This window comes from Panulirus ornatus, chromosome 46, assembly GCF_036320965.1.
Source record: "Panulirus ornatus isolate Po-2019 chromosome 46, ASM3632096v1, whole genome shotgun sequence".
Taxonomy (NCBI): Eukaryota; Metazoa; Arthropoda; class Malacostraca; order Decapoda; family Palinuridae; genus Panulirus; species Panulirus ornatus.
The window spans coordinates 12,409,472-12,427,466 of NC_092269.1; the positions used below are offsets into that span (position 1 = coordinate 12,409,472).

The 17,995-nt window shown below is 43.1% G+C and overlaps 1 protein-coding gene across 1 annotated transcript in view; it reads left to right on the forward strand.

The window, feature by feature from the left end:
- The window catches only part of mIF2 (mitochondrial translation initiation factor 2), a 266,646-nt gene that overhangs the window by 153,341 nt on the left and 95,310 nt on the right, over window positions 1–17,995 (forward strand). The window contains exon 8 of the mRNA XM_071688841.1: window positions 17,628–17,804. Within this exon, the coding sequence (XP_071544942.1) occupies window positions 17,628–17,804 (177 nt within the window). The remainder of the gene's footprint in view (window positions 1–17,627; window positions 17,805–17,995) is intronic.

Here is a 17,995-nt window from a genome sequence, read left to right on the forward strand (position 1 = left end):
ACTTGACCCTCAACCCTACTGTACCTAATAACCTTGCTCTTATTCACATTTACTCTCAACTTTCTTCTTTCACACACTTTACCAAACTCTGTCACCAGCTTCTGCAGTTTCTCACATGAATCAGCCACCAGCGCTGTATCATCAGCAAACAACAACTGACTCACCTCCCAAGCTCTCTCATCCACAACAGACTGCATACATGCCCCTCTTTCCAAAACACCTCCCTAACAACCCCATCCATAAACAAATTAAACAACCATGGAGACATCACACACCCCTGCCGCAAACCTACATTCACTGAGAACCAATCACTTTCCTCTCTTCCTACACGTACACATGCCTTACATCCTCAATAAAAACTTTTCACTGCTTCTGACAACTTGCCTCCCAAACCATATATTCTTAATACCTTCCACAGAGCGTCTCTATCAACTCTATCATATGCCTTCTCTAGATCCATAAATGCTATATACAAATCCATTTGCTTCTCTAAGTATTTCTCACATACATTCTTCAAAGCAAACACCTGATCCCCACATCCTCTACCACTTCTGAAACCACACTGCTCTTCCCCATGCTCTGTACATGCTCTGTACATGTCTTCACCCGCTCAGTCAATACCCTCCCATATAATTTCCCAGGAATATTCAACAAACTTATACCTCTGTAATTTGAGCACTCACCTTTGTCCCCATTGCCTTTGTACAATGGCACTATGCAAGCATTCCGCCAATCCTCAGGCACCTCACCATGAATCATACATACATTAAATAACCTTACCAACCAGTCAACAATACAATCACCCCCTTTTTTAATAAATTCCACTGCAATACCATCCAAACCTGCTGCCTTCCCGGCTTTCATCTTCCGCAAAGCTTTTACTACCTCTTCTCTGTTTACCAAATTATTTTCCCTAACCCTCTCACTTTGCACACCACCTCGACCAAAACACCCTATATCTGCCACTCTACCATCAAACATTCAACAAACCTTCAAAATACTCACTCCATCTCCTTCTCACATCACCACTCCTTGTTATCACCTCCCCATTAGCCCCCTTCACTGAAGTTCCCATTTGTTCCCTTGTCTTACGCACTTTATTTACTTCCTTCCAAAACATCTTTTTATTCTCCCCAAAATTTAATGATACTCTCTCACCCCAACTCTCATTTGCCCTCTTTTTCACCTCTTGCACCTTTCTCTTGACCTCTTGCCTCTTTCATTTATACATCTCCCACTCATTTGCATTATTACCCTGCAAAAATCATCCAAATGCCTCTCTCTTCTCTTTCACTAATAATCTTACTTCTTCATCCCACCACTCACTACCCTTTCTGATCTGCCCACCTCCCACGCTTCTCATGCCACAAGCATCTTTTTTGCAAGCCATCACTGCTTCCATAAATACATCCCATTCCTCCCCCACTCCCCTTACCTCCTTTGTTCTCACCTTTTTCTATTCTGTACTCGGTCTCTCCTGGTACTTCCTTACACAAGTCTCCTTCCCAAGCTCACTTACTCTCACCACTCTCGTCACCCCAACATTCTCTCTTCCTTTGTGAAAACCTCTACAAATCTTCACCTTCGCCTCCACAAGATAATGATCAGAGATCCCTCCAGTTGCACCTCTCAGCACATTAACATCCAAAAGTCTCTCTTTCACGCACCTATCAATTAACACGTAATCCAATAACGCTCTCTGGCCATCTCTCCTACTTACATACGTATACATATGTATATCTCTCTTTTTAAACCATGTATTCCCAATCACCAGTCCTTTTTCAGCACATAAATCTACAAGCTCTTCACCATTTCCATTTACAACACTGAACACCCCATGTATACCAATTATTCTCTCAACTGTCACATTACTCACCTTTGCATTCAAATCACCCATCACTATAACCCAGTCTCGTGCATCAAAACTACTAACACACTCATTCAGCTGCTCCCAAAACACTTGCCTCTCATGATCTTTCTTCTCATGCCCAGGTGCATATGCACCAATAATCACCCATCTCTCTCCATCAACTTTCCGTTTTACCCATATCAATGTAGAGTTTACTTTCTTACACTCTATCACATACTCCCACCACTCCTGTTTCAGGAGTAGTGCTACTCCTTCCCTTGCTCTTGTCTTCTCACTAACCCCTGACTTTACTCCCAAGACATTCCCAAACCACTCTTCCCCTTTACCCATGAGCTTCGTTTCACTCAGAGCCAAAACATCCAGGCTCCTTTCCTCAAACTTACTACCTATGTTTCCTTTTTTCTCATCTTGGTTATATCCACACACATTTAGACACCCCAATCTGAGCCTTCGAGGAGGATGAGCACTCCCCACATGACTCCTTCTTCTGTTTCCCCTTTTTAGAAAGTTGAAATACAATATATGTATTTATTTTTATTTATTTAATTTTACTTTGTCGCTGTCTCCTGCGTTAGCGACGTAGCGCAAGGAGACAGATGAAAGAATGGCCCAACCCACCCACATACACATGTATATACATACACGTCCACACATGCAAATATACATACCTATACATCTCAACGTATACATGTATATACACACACAGACATATACATATATACACGTGTACATAATTCATACTGTCTGCCTTTATTCATTCCTATCGCCACTCTGCCACACATGTAATAACAACCCCCTCCCCCCTCATGTGTGCGAGGTAGTGCTAGGAAAAGTCAACAAAGACCCAATTCATTCACACTCAGTCTCTAGCTGTCATGTAATAATGCACCGAAACCACAGCTCCCTTTCCACATCCAGGCCCAACAGAACTTTCCATGGTTTACCCCAGGTGCTTCACAGGGGCCTGCATGTGGAAAGGGAGCTGTGGGTTCGGTGCATTATTACATGACAGCTAGAGACTGAGTGTGAACGAATGTGGCCTTTGTTGTCTCTTCCTAGCAATACCTCGCACACATGAGGGGAAGGGGGTTTTTGTTTCATGTGTGGCGGGGTGGCAATAGGAATGAATAAAGGCAGCCAGTATGAATTAAGTACTTGTGTATATATGTATGTGTCTGTGTGTGTATGTATATGTATACGTTGAGATGTATAGGTATGTATATTTGCGTGTGTGGACGTGTATGCATATACATGTGTATGTGGGTGGGTTGGGCCATTCTTTCGTCTGTTTCGTTGCGCTACCTCACTAATGCGGGAGACAGCGACAAAGCAAAATAAATATAAATATATAAACTTTTTCTTTCATACTATTCGCCATTTCCTGCGTTAGCAAAGTAGTGTTTAGAACAGAGGACTGGGCCTTTGAGGGAATATCCTCAGCTGGCCCCCTTCTCTGTTCTTTCTTTTGGAAAATTAGAAATGAAACGAGAGGGGAGGATTAACAGCCACCTGATCCCAGCCCTTTTAGTCGCCTTCTACGACACGGAGGAATACGTGGGAAGTATTCTTTCTCCCCTGTCCCCAGGGATAAAATATATATATATATATATATATATATATATATTTTTTTTTTTTTTTTATACCTCGTCGCTGTCTCCCGCGTTTGCGAGGTAGCGCAAGGAAACAGACGAAAGAAATGGCCCAACCCCCCCCATACACATGTACATACATACGTCCACACACGCAAATATACATACCTACACAGCTTTCCATGGTTTACCCCGGACGCTTCACATGCCTTGATTCAATCCACTGACAGCACGTCAACCCCTGTATACCACATCGCTCCAATTCACTCTATTCCTTGCCCTCCTTTCACCCTCCTGCATGTTCAGGCCCCGATCACACAAAATCCTTTTCACTCCATCTTTCCACCTCCAATTTGGTCTCCCTCTTCTCCTCGTTCCCTCCACCTCCGACACATATATCCTCTTGGTCAATCTTTCCTCACTCATTCTCTCCATGTGCCCAAACCACTTCAAAACACCCTCTTCTGCTCTCTCAACCACGCTCTTTTTATTTCCACACATCTCTCTTACCCTTACGTTACTTACTCGATCAAACCACCTCACACCACACATTGTCCTCAAACATCTCATTTCCAGCACATCCTTCCTCCTGCGCACAACTCTATCCATAGCCCACGCCTCGCAACCATACAACATTGTTGGAACCACTATTCCTTCAAACATACCCATTTTTGCTTTCCGGGATAATGTTCTCGACTTCCACACATTTTTCAAGGCTCCCAAAATTTTTGCCCCCTCCCCCACCCTATGATCCACTTCCGCTTCCATGGTTCCATCCGCTGACAGATCCACTCCCAGATATCTAAAACACTTCACTTCCTCCAGTTTTTCTCCATTCAAACTCACCTCCCAATTGACTTGACCCTCAACCCTACTGTACCTAATAACCTTGCTCTTATTCACATTTACTCTTAACTTTCTTCTTCCACACACTTTTCCAAACTCCGTCACCAGCTTCTGCAGTTTCTCACATGAATCCGCCACCAGCGCTGTATCATCAGCGAACAACAACTGACTCACTTCCCAAGCTCTCTCATCCCCAACAGACTTCATACTTGCCCCTCTTTCCAAGACTCTTGCATTTACCTCCCTAACAACCCCATCCATAAACAAATTAAACAACCATGGAGACATCACACACCCCTGCCGCAAACCTACATTCACTGAGAACCAATCACTTTCCTCTCTTCCTACACGTACACATGCCTTACATCCTCGATAAAAACTTTTCACTGCTTCTAACAACTTGCCTCCCACACCATATATTCTTAATACCTTCCACAGAGCATCTCTATCAACTCTATCATATGCCTTCTCCAGATCCATAAATGCTACATACAAATCCATTTGCTTTTCTAAGTATTTCTCACATACATTCTTCAAAGCAAACACCTGATCCACACATCCTCTACCACTTCTGAAACCACACTGCTCTTCCCCAATCTGATGCTCTGTACATGCCTTCACCCTCTCAATCAATACCCTCCCATATAATTTACCAGGAATACTCAACAAACTTATACCTCCGTAATTTGAGCACTCACTCTTATCCCCTTTGCCTTTGTACAATGGCACTATGCACGCATTCCGCCAATCCTCAGGCACCTCACCATGAGTCATACATACATTAAATAACCTTACCAACCAGTCAACAATACAGTCACCCCCTTTTTTTATAAATTCCACTGCAATACCATCCAAACCTGCTGCCTTGCCGGCTTTCATCTTCCGCAAAGCTTTTACTACCTCTTCTCTGTTTACCAAATCATTTTCCCTAACCCTCTCACTTTGCACACCACCTCGACCAAAACACCCTATATCTGCCACTCTGTCATCAGACACATTCAACAAACCTTCAAAATACTCATTCCATCTCCTTCTCACATCACCACTACTTGTTATCACCTCCCCATTTACGCCCTTCACTTAAGTTCCCATTTGCTCCCTTGTCTTACGCACCCTATTTACCTCCTTCCAGAACATCTTTTTATTCTCCCTATATATATATATATATATATATATATATATATATATATATATATATATATATATATATATATATATATATATATATAAGAGCAAGGTTATTAGGTACAGTAGGGTTGAGGGTCAATTCAATTGGGAGGTGAGTTTGAATGGAGAAAAACTGGAGGAAGTGAAGTGTTTTAGATATCTGGGAGTGGATACGGCAGCGGATGGAACCATGGAAGCGGAAGTGGATCATAGGGTGGGGGAGGGGGCGAAAATTCTGGGAGCCTTGAAGAATGTGTGGAAGTCGAGAACATTATCTCGGAAAGCAAAAATGGGTATGTTTGAAGGAATAGTGGTTCCAACAATGTTGTATGGTTGCGAGGCGTGGACTATGGATAGAGTTGTGCGCAGGAGGATGGATGTGCTGGAAATGAGATTTTTGAGGACAATGCGTGGTGTGAGGTGGTTTGATCGAGTAAGTAACGTAAGGGTAAGAGAGATGTGTGGAAATAAAAAGAGCGTGGTTGAGAGAGCAGAAGAGGGTGTTTTGAAATGGTTTGGTCATATGGAGAGAATGAGTGAGGAAAGATTGACCAAGAGGATATATGTGTCGGAGGTGGAGGGAACGAGGAGAAGAGGGAGACCAAATTGGAGGTGGAAAGATGGAGTGAAAAAGATTTTGTGTGATCGGGGCCTGAACATGCAGGAGGGTGAAAGGAGGGCAAAGAATAGAGTGAATTGGAGCGATGTGGTATACCGAGGTTGACGTGCGGTCAGTGGATTGAATCAAGGCATGTGTATGAGGGTGGGTTGGGCCATTTCTTTCGTCTGTTTCCTTGCGCTACCTCGCAAACGCGGGAGACAGCGACAAAGCAAAAAAAAAAAAAAAATATATATATATATATATATATATATATACCCCTAGGGATTCGGGAGAAAGAATACTTCACATGCATTCCTCACGTGTTGTAGAAGGCGACCAAAGGGGACGGGAGCAGGGAGCTGGAAACCCTCCACTCCTTGTATTTTAACTTTCTAAAATGGGAAACAGAAGGAGGAGTCACACAGGGAGTGCTCATCCTCCTCGAAGGCTCAGATTGGGGTGTCTGAATGTGTATGGATGTAACCAAGATGAGAAAAAAGGAGAGATAGATAGTATGTTTGAGGAAAGGAACCTGGATATTTTGGCTCTGAGTGAAACGAAGCTCATGGGTAAAGGGGAAGAGTGGTTTGGGAATGTCTTGGGAGTAAAGTCAGGGGTTAGTGAGAGGACAAGAGCAAGGGAAGGAGTAGCACTACTCCTGAAACAGGAGTGGTGGAAGTATGTGATAGAGTGTAAGAAAGTAAACTCTAGATTGATATGGGTAAAACTGAAAGTGAATGGAGAGAGATGGGTGATTATTGGTGCATATGCACCTGGGCATGAGAAGAAAGATCATGAGAGGCAAGTGTTTTGGGAGCAGGTGAGTGAGTGTGTTAGTAGTTTTGATGCCCGAGACCGGGTTACAGTGATGGGTGATTTGAATGCAAAGGTGAGTAATGTGGCAGTTGAGGGAATAATTGGTGTACATTGGGTGTTCAGTGTTGCAAATGGAAATGGTGAAGAGCTTGTAGATTTATGTGCTGAAAAAGGACATGTGATTGGGAATACCTGGTTTAAAAAGAGAGATATACATAAGTATACGTATGTAAGTAGGAGAGATGGCCAGAGAGCATTATTGGATTAAGTGTTAATTGATAGGCGCATGAAAAAGAGACTTTTGGATGTTAATGTGCTGAGAGGTGCAACTGGAAGGATGTCTGATCATTATCTTGTTTAGGCGAAGGTGAAGATTTGTAGAGGTTTTCAGAAAAGAAGAGAGAATGTTGGGGTGAAGAGAGTGGTGAGAGTAAGTGAGCTTGGGAACGAGACTTGTGTGAGGAAGTACCAGAGAGACTGAGTACAGAATTGAAAAAGGTGAGAACAAAGGACGTAAGAGGAGTGGAGGAGGAATGGGATGTATTTAGGGAAGCAGTGATGGCTTGCGAAAAAGATGCTTGTGGCATGAAAAGCGTGGGAGGTGGGCAAATTAGAAAGGGTAGTGAGTGGTGGGATGAAGAAGTAAGATTATTAGTGAAAGAGAAGAGAGATGCATTTGGATGATTTTTGCAGGGAAGTAATGCAAATGACTGGAAGATGTATAAAAGAAAGAGGCAGGAGGTCAAGAGAAAGGTGCAAGAGGTGAAAAAGAGGGCAAATGAGAGTTGGGGTGAGAGAGTATCATTAAATTTTAGGGAGAATAAAAAGATGTTTTGGAAGGAGGTAAATAAAGTGCGTAAGACAAGGGAACAAATGGGAACTTCAGTGAAGGGGGCTAATGGGGAGGTGATAACAAGTAGTAGTGATGTGAGGAGATGATGGAGTGAGTATTTTGAAGGTTTGTTGAATGTGTTTGATGATAGAGTGGCAGATATAGGGTGTTTTGGTCAAGGTGGTGTGCAAAGTGAGAGGGTTAGGGAGAATGATTTGGTAAACAGAGAAGAGGTAGTAGAAGCTTTGCGGAAGATGAAAGCCAGCAAGGCAGCGGGGTTGGATGGTATTGCAGTAGAATTTACTAAAAAAGAGGGTGACTGTATTGTTGACTGGTTGGTAAGGTTATTTAATGTATGTATGAAGTCTGTTGGGGATGAGAGAGCTTGGGAAGTGAGTCAGTTGTTGTTCGCTGATGATACAGCGCTGGTGGCTGATTCATGTGAGAAACTGCAGAAGCTGGTGACTGAGTTTGGTAAAGTGTGTGAAAGAAGAAAGTTAAGAGTAAATGTGAATAAGAGCAAGGTTATTAAGTACAGTAGGGTTGAGGGTTAAGTCAATTGGGAGGTAAGTTTGAATGGAGAAAAACTGGAGGAAGTAAAGTGTTTTAGATATCTGGGAGTGGATCTGGCAGCGGATGGAACCATGGAAGTGGAAGTGGATCATAGGGTGGGGGAGGGGGCGAAAATCCTGGGAGCCTTGAAGAATGTGTGGAAGTCGAGAACATTATCTTGGAAAGCAAAAATGGGTATGTTTGAAGGAATAGTGGTTCCAACAATGTTGTATGGTTGCGAGGCGTGGGCTATGGATAGAGTTGTGCGCAGGAGGATGGATGTGCTGGAAATGAGATGTTTGAGGACAATGTGTGGTGTGAGGTGGTTTGATCGAGTAAGTAACGTAAGGGTAAGAGAGATGTGTGGAAATAAAGAGAGCGTGGTTGAGAGAGCAGAAGAGGGTGTTTTGAAATGGTTTGGGCATATGGAGAGAATGAGTGAGGAAAGATTGACCAAGAGGATATATGTGTCAGAGGTGGAGGGAACGAGGAGAAGAGGGAGACCAAATTGGAGGTGGAAAGATGTAGTGAAAAAGATTTTGTGTGATCGGGGCCTGAACATGCAGGAGGGTGAAAGGAGGGCAAGGAATAGAGTGAATTGGATTGATGTGGTATACCGGGGTTGACGTGCTGTCAGTGGATTGAATCAGGGCATGTGAAGCGTCTGGGGTAAACCATGGAAAGATGTGTAGTTGTGTATATTTGCGTGTGTGGACGTATGTATATACATGTGTATGGGGGTGGGTTGGGCCATTTCTTTTGTCTGTTTCCTTGCGCTACCTCGCAAACGCAGGAGACAGCGACAGACCAAAAAAAAAAAAAAAAAAAGACTCATGGTGAGGTGCCTGAGGATTGGCGGAATGCTTGCATAGTGCCATTGTAGAAAGGCAAAGTGGATAAAGGTGAGTGCTCAAATTACAGAGGTAGAAGTTTGTTAATTATACCTGGGAAATTATATTGGAGGGTATTGATTGAGAGGGCGAAGGCATGTACAGAGCATCAGATTGGGGAAGAGCAGTGTGGTTTTAGAAGTGGTAGAGGATGTGTGGATCAGGTGTTTGCTTTGGAGAATGTATGTGAGAAATACTTAAAAAAGAAAATGGATTTGTATGTAGCATTTATGGATCTGGAGAAGGCACATGAAAGAGTTGATAGAGATGCTCTGTGGAAGGTATTAAGAATATATGGTGTGGGGGGCAAGTTGTTAGAAGCAGTGAAAAGTTTTTATGGAGGATGTAAGGCATGTGTACGTGTAGGAAGAGAGGAAAGTGATTGGTTCTCAGTGAATGTTGGTTTGTGGCAGGGGCGTGTGATGTCTCCCTGGTTGTTTGATTTGTTTATGGATGGGGTTGTTAGGGATTTGAATGCAAGAGTTTTGGAAAGAGGGGCAAGTATGCATTCTGTTGTGGATGAAAGAGCTTGAGAAGTGAGTCAGTTGTTTGCTGATGATACAGCGCTGGTGGCTGGTTCGTGTGAGAAACTGCAGAAGCTGGCAAGTAAGTTTGGTAAGGTGTGTGAAAGAAGAAAGCTGAGAGTATATGTGAATAAGAGCAAGGTTAAAGGGTACAGTAGGGTTGAGGGACAAGCCAATTGGGAGGTAAGTTTGAATGGAGAAAAACTGGAGGAAGAGAATTGTTTTAGATATCTGGGAATGGTCTGGCAGCGGATGGAACCATGGAAGCGGAAGTGAAGGGTGGGGAAGGGGACAAAAGTTCTGGGAGCGTTGAAGAATGTATGAAAGTCGAGAACATTATCTCGGAAAGCAAAAATAGGTATGTTTGAAGGAATAATGGTTCCAACAATGTTATATGGTTGCGAGGTGTGGGCCGTAGATAGAGTTGTGTGGAGGAGGGTGGATGTGCTGGTAATGAGATGTTTGAGGACAATACTTAGTGTGAGGTGGTTTGATCGAGTAAGTAATAATAGGGTAAGAGAGATGTGTGGTAATAAAAAGAGTGTGGTTGAGAGTGCAGAAGAGGATATTTTGAAATGGTTTGGTCACATGAGTGAGGAAAGATTGACCAAGAGGATATATGTGTCAGAGGTGGAGGGAACGAGAAGTGGGAGGCCAAATGTTAAATGGTTGTGAGGCGTGTGCTATAGATAGAGTTGTGTGGAGGAGGGTGGATGTGCTGGAAATGAGATGTTTGAGGACAATATGTGGTGTGAGGTGGTTTGATTGATTAAGTAAAAATAGGGTAAGAGAGATGTGTGGTAATGAAAAGAGTGTGGTTGAGAGAGCAGAAGAGGGTGTTTTGAAATGGTTTGGTCACATGAGTGAGGAAAGATTGACCAAGAGGATATATGTGTCAGAGGTGGAGGGAACGAGAAGTGGGAGACCAAATTGGAGGTGGGAAGATCGAGTGAAGAAGATTTTGAGTGATTGGGGCCTTGAACATGCAGGAGGGTGAAAGGCGTGCAAGGAATAGAGTGAATTGGAACGATATGGTATACCGGGGTTGATGTGCTGTCAATGGATTGTACCAGGGCATGTGAAGCATCTGGGGTAAACCATGGAAATTTTTGTGGGGCCTGGATGTGGAAAGGGAGCTGTGGTTTCGGTGCATTATTACGTGACAGTCAGAGACTGAGTGTGAACGAATAGGGCCTTTTGTTGTCTTCCTAGCACTACCTCTCTCACATTTGGGTGGAGGGGGTTGTTATTTCATGTGTGGCAGGGTGGCAATGGGAATGAATAAAGGCGGACAGTATGAATTATGTACATGTGTATATATGTATGTGTCTGTGTGTGTATATATATTTTTTTTTTTTTTTGCTTTGTCGCTGTCTCCCGCATTTGCGAGGTAGCACAAGGAAACAGATGAAAGAAATGGCCCAACCCACCCCCATACACATGTATATACATATATATTTTTATTATTATTATCATTATTATACTTTGTTGCTGTCTCCCACATTAATGAGGTAGCACAAGGAAACCGATGAAAGAATGGCCCAAATCCACCCACATACACATGTATATACATAAACGCCAACACATGCACATATACACGCCTATACATTTCAATGTATACATACACAGACATATACATTTATACACATACATATTCATACTTGCTGCCTTCATCCATTCCGTTGCCACCCTGCCACACATGAAATGGCACCCCTTCCCCCCTTGTGTGCTCGAGGTAGCGCTGGTTAAAGACAACAAAGGCCACATTCGTTCACATTCAGTCTCTAACTGTCAATGTGTAATGCACCAAAACCACAGCTCCCTTTCCACATCCAGGCCCCACAAAACTTTCCATGGTTTACTCCCGGGTTCAGTCCATTCTCTCCATGTATCCAAACCATTTCAATACACCCTCTTCTGTTTTCTCAACCACACTCTTTATTACCACACATCTCTCTTACCCTTTCATTACTTACTCGATCAAGCCACTTCACATCACATATTTTCCTCAAACATTTCCTCAAACATTATATATATATATATATATATATATATATATATATATATATATATATATATATATATATTTTTTTTTTTTTTTATTACTTTTTTTATTATACTTTGTCGCTGTCTCCCGCGTTTGCGAGGTAGCGCAAGGAAACAGACGAAAGAAATGGCCCAACCCCCCCCCCATACACATGTATATACATACGTCCACACACGCAAATATACATACCTACACAGCTTTCCATGGTTTACCCCAGACGCTTCACATGCCTTGATTCAATCCACTGACAGCACGTCAACCCCGGTATACCACATCGCTCCAATTCACTCTATTCCTTGCCCTCCTTTCACCCTCCTGCATGTTCAGGCCCCGATCACACAAAATCTTTTTCACTCCATCTTTCCACCTCCAATTTGGTCTCCCTCTTCTCCTTGTTCCCTCCACCTCTGACACATATATCCTCTTGGTCAATCTTTCCTCACTCATCCTCTCCATGTGCCCAAACCACTTGAAAAGACCCTCTTCTGCTCTCTCAACCACGCTCTTTTTATTTCCACACATCTCTCTTACCCTTACGTTACTCACTCGATCAAACCACCTCACACCACACATTGTCCTCAAACATCTCATTTCCAGCACATCCATCCTCCTGCGCACAACTCTATCCATAGCCCACGCCTCGCAACCATACAACATTGTTGGAACCACTATTCCTTCAAACATACCCATTTTTGCTTTCCGTGATAATGTTCTCGACTTCCACACATTCTTCAAGGCCCCCAGGATTTTCGCCCCCTCCCCCACCCTATGATCCACTTCCGCTTCCATGGTTCCATCCGCTGCCAGATCCACTCCCAGATATCTAAAACACTTCACTTCCTCCACTTTTTCTCCATTCAAACTCACCTCCCAATTGACTTGACCCTCAACCCTACTGTACCTAATAACCTTGCTCGTATTCACATTTACTCTTAACTTTCTTCTTCCACACACTTTTCCAAACTCAGTCACCAGCTTCTGCAGTTTCTCACATGAATCAGCCACCAGCGCTGTATCATCAGCGAACAACAACTGACTCACTTCCCAAGCTCTCTCATCCCCAACAGACTTCATACTTGCCCCTCTTTCCAAAACTCTTGCATTTACCTCCCTAACAACCCCATCCATAAACAAATTAAACAACCATGGAGACATCACACACCCCTGCCGCAAACCTACATTCACTGAGAACCAATCACTTTCCTCTCTTCCTACACGTACACATGCCTTACATCCTCGATAAAAACTTTTCACTGCTTCTAACAACTTTCCTCCCACACCATATATTCTTAATACCTTCCACAGAGCATCTCTGTCAACTCTATCATATGCCTTCTCCAGATCCATAAATGCTACATACAAATCCATTTGCTTTTCTAAGTATTTCTCACATACATTCTTCAAAGCAAACACCTGATCCACACATCCTCTACCACTTCTGAAACCACACTGCTCTTCCCCAATCTGATGCTCTGTACATGCCTTCACCCTCTCGATCAATACCCTCCCATATAATTTACCAGGAATACTCAACAAACTTATACCTCTGTAATTTGAGCACTCACTCTTATCCCCTTTGCCTTTGTACAATGGCACTATGCACGCATTCCGCCAATCCTCAGGCACCTCACCATGAGTCATACATACATTAAATAACCTTACCAACCAGTCAACAATACAGTCACCCCCTTTTTTAATAAATTCCACTGCAATACCATCCAAACCTGCTGCCTTGCCGGCTTTCATCTTCCGCAAAGCTTTCACTACCTCTTCTCTGTTTGCCAAATCATTTTCCCTAACCCTCTCACTTTGCACACCACCTCGACCAAAACACCCTATATCTGCCACTCTATCATCAAACACATTCAACAAACCTTCAAAATACTCACTCCATCTCCTTCTCACATCACCACTACTTGTTATCACCTCCCCATTTGCGCCCTTCACTGAAGTTCCCATTTGCTCCCTTGTCTTACGCACTTTATTTACCTCCTTCCAGAGCATCTTTTTATTCTCCCTAAAATTTAATGATACTCTCTCACCCCAACTCTCATTTGCCCTTTTTTTCACCTCTTGCACCTTTCTCTTGACCTCCTGTCTCTTTCTTTTATACATCTCCCACTCAATTTCATTTTTTCCCTGCAAAAATCGTCCAAATGCCTCTCTCTTCTCTTTCACTAATACTCTTACTTCTTCATCCCACCACTCACTACCTTTCTAATCAACCCACCTCCCACTCTTCTCATGCCACAAGCATCTTTTGCGCAATCCATCACTGATTCCCTAAATACATCCCATTCCTCCCCCACTCCTCTTACTTCCATTGTTCTCACCTTTTTCCATTCTGTACTCAGTCTCTCCTGGTACTTCCTCACACAGGTCTCCTTCTCAAGCTCACTTACTCTCACCACCCTCTTCACCCCAACATTCACTCTTTTCTGAAAACCCATACAAATCTTCACCTTAGCCTCCACAAGATAATGATCAGACAGCCCTCCAGTTGCACCTCTCAGCACATTAACATCCAAAAGTCTCTCTTTCGCACGCCTGTCAATTAACACGTTATCCAATAACGCTCTCTGGCCATCTCTCCTACTTACATAAGTATACTTATGTATATCTCGCTTTTTAAACCAGGTATTCCCAATCATCAGTCCTTTTTCAGCACATAAATCTACAAGCTCTTCACCATTTCCATTTACAACACTGAACACCCCATGTATACCAATTATTCCCTCAACTGCCACATTACTCACCTTTGCATTCAAATCACCCATCACTATAACCCGGTCTCGTGCATCAAAACCACTAACACACTCATTCAGCTGCTCCCAAAACACTTGCCTCTCTTGATCTTTCTTCTCATGCCCAGGTGCATATGCACCAATAATCACCCACCTCTCTCCATCAACTTTCAGTTTTACCCATATTAATCGTGAATTTACTTTCTTACACTCTATCACATACTCCCACAACTCCTGTTTCAGGAGTATTGCTACTCCTTCCCTTGCTCTTGTCCTCTCACTAACCCCTGACTTTACTCCCCAGACATTCCCAAACCACTCTTCCCCTTTACCCTTGAGCTTCGTTTCACTCAGAGCCAAAACATCCAGGTTCCTTTCCTCAAACATACTACCTATCTCTCCTTTTTTCACATCTTGGTTACATCCACACACATTTAGGCACCCCACTCTGGTCCTTCGAGGAGGATGAGCACTCCCCGCGTGACTCCTTCTTCTGTTTCCCATTTTAGAAAGTTAATATATTTATTTTATCCCTAGGGATAGGGGATTAAGAATACTTCCCATGCATTCCCTGCATGCCGTAGAAGGCGACTAAAAGGGGAGGGAGCGGGGGGCTGCAAATCCTCCCCTCTCGTTTTTTTTTTTTTAATTTTCCAAAAGAAGGAACAGAGGGGGCCAGGTGAGGATATTCCAAAAAAGGCCCAGTCCTCTGTTCTTAACGCTACCTCGCTAACGCGGGAAATGGCGAATAGTTTAAAAAAAGAAAAATATATTTATTTATTTTTGCCTTGTCGCTGTCTCCTGCGTTTGCGAGGTAGCGCAAGGAAACCGACAAAAGAAATGGCCCAACCCACCCCCATACACATGTATATACATACACGTCCACACACGCAAATATACATAACTATACATCTCAATGTACACATATATATACACACACAGACACATACATATATACACATGCACACAATTCACACTGTCTGCCTTTATTCATTCCCATCGCCACCTCGCCACACATGGAATACTATCCCCCTCCCCCCCTCATGTGTGCGAGGTAGCGCTAGGAAAAGACAACAAAGGCCCCATTCGTTCACACTCAGTCTCTAGCTGTCATGCAATAATGCCCGAAACCACAGCTCCCTTTCCACATCCAGGCCCCACAGAACTTTCCATGGTTTACCCCAGACGCTTCACATGCCCTGATTCAATCCACTGACAGCACGTCAACCGCGGTATACCACATCGATCCAATTCACTCTATTCCTTGCCCGCCTTTCACCCTCCTGCATGTTCAGGCCCCGATCACTCAAAATCTTTTTCACTCCATCTTTCCACCTCCAGTTTGGTCTCCCACTTCTCCTCGTTCCCTCCACTTCCTACACATATATCCTCTTGGTCAATCTTTCCTCACTCTTTCTCTCCATGTGCCCAAACCACTTCAAAACACCCTCTTCTGCTCTCTCAACCACGCTCTTTTTATTTCCACACATCTCTCTTACCCTTACATTACTTACTCGATCAAACCACCTCACACCACACATTGTCCTCAAACATCTCATTTCCAGTACATCCACCCTCCTGCACACAACTCTATCCATAGCCTATGCCTCGCAACCATACAACATTGTTGGAACCACTATTCCTTCAAACATACCCATTTTTGCCTTCCGAGATAATGTTCTCGACTTTCACACATTCTTCAAGGCTCCCAGTATTTTCGCCCCCTCCCCCACCCTATGATTCACTTCCGCTTCCATGGTACCATCCGCTGCCAGATCCACTCCCAGATATCTAAAACACTTTACTTCCTCCAGTTTTTCTCCATTCAAACTTACCTCCCAGTTGACTTGACCCTCAACCCTACTGTACCCAATAACCTTGCTCTTATTCACATTTACTCTTAACTTTCTTCTTTCACACACTTTACAAACTCAGTTACCAGCTTCTGCAGTTTCACACATGAATCAGCCACCAGTGCTGCATCATCAGCGAACAACAACTGACTCACTTCCCAAGCTCTCTCATCCACAACAGACTTCATATTTGCCCCTCTTTCGAAAACTCTTGCATTCACCTCCCTAACAACCCCATCCATAAACAAATTAAACAACCATGGAGACATCACACACCCCTGCCGCAAACCTACATTCACTGAGAACCAATCACTTTCCTCTCTTCCTACACGTACACATGCCTTACATCCTCGATAAAAACTTTTCACTGCTTCTAACAACTTTCCTACCACACCATATATTCTTAATACCTTCCACAGAGCATCTCTATCAACTCTATCATATGCCTTCTCCAGATCCATAAATGCTACATACAAATCCATTTGCTTTTCTAAGTATTTCTCACATACATTCTTCAAAGCAAACACCTGATCCACACATCCTCTACCACTTCTGAAACCACACTGCTCTTCCCCAATCTGATGCTCTGTACATGCCTTCACCCTCTCAATCAATACCCTCCCATATAATTTACCAGGAATACTCAACAAACTTATACCTCTGTAATTTGAGCACTCACTCTTATCCCCTTTGCCTTTGTACAATGGCACTATGCACGCATTCCGCCAATCCTCAGGCACCTCACCATGAGTCATACATACATTAAATAACCTTACTAACCAGTCAACAATACAGTCACCCCCTTTTTTAATAAATTCCACTGCAATACCATCCAAACCTGCTGCCTTGCCGGCTTTCATCTTCTGCAAAGCTTTCACTAACTCTTCTCTGTTTACCAAATCATTTTCCCTAACCCTCTCACTTTGCACACCACCTCGACCAAAACACCCTATATCTGCCACTCTATCATCAAACACATATATATATATATATATATATGAGTTGATAGGAAGAGGAAATATATCTGAAGGACAGATCAATGTTAGAAGAGATGTTATTGTAGATGAGTGTGTAGAAATATGAATGGAATTTATTGTGTGGGTGTGCTTTTGTTATCGTTACCTTGACGTATGATAAATGATTTTTTTTCAAATAGATGAAATATGACTATGGTAGCACATATATGGTTGGTATTTTGGAGTTTAGATGAAATAGCAGCATTTTACATAAAGGGGAATGGAACAGTGTTTTTTTGACATAGAGTTTTGACAAAAATATTATCCTTCTCCATTTCAGTAAAGCTTGAATCTGGTGAGAAAGTAACATTTCTGGATACTCCTGGCCATGCTGCTTTCAGAGCCATGCGGGCGCGAGGAGCAGTAGTGACTGACGTAGTAGTGTTAGTGGTGGCTGCAGATGATGGTGTCATGCAGCAGACTAAAGAGTCTATTCAGCATGCTTTAGAAGCTAATGGTAAGTTTGAAATAGGTATCTGTTGTATGAGTATGCTGATATTATAGATATGTTATCTAGGTGTTAGGATTTGTGTTGAAAAGTTGGATATTCCTCATGAGTCTTTTTTTCATATGACTTGGTTAAAGTCGGTACCCAGAAGGAGGAATGCCACCAAGGAAGATGAAGCCCAGCTCCCTGTTGTCATCCCT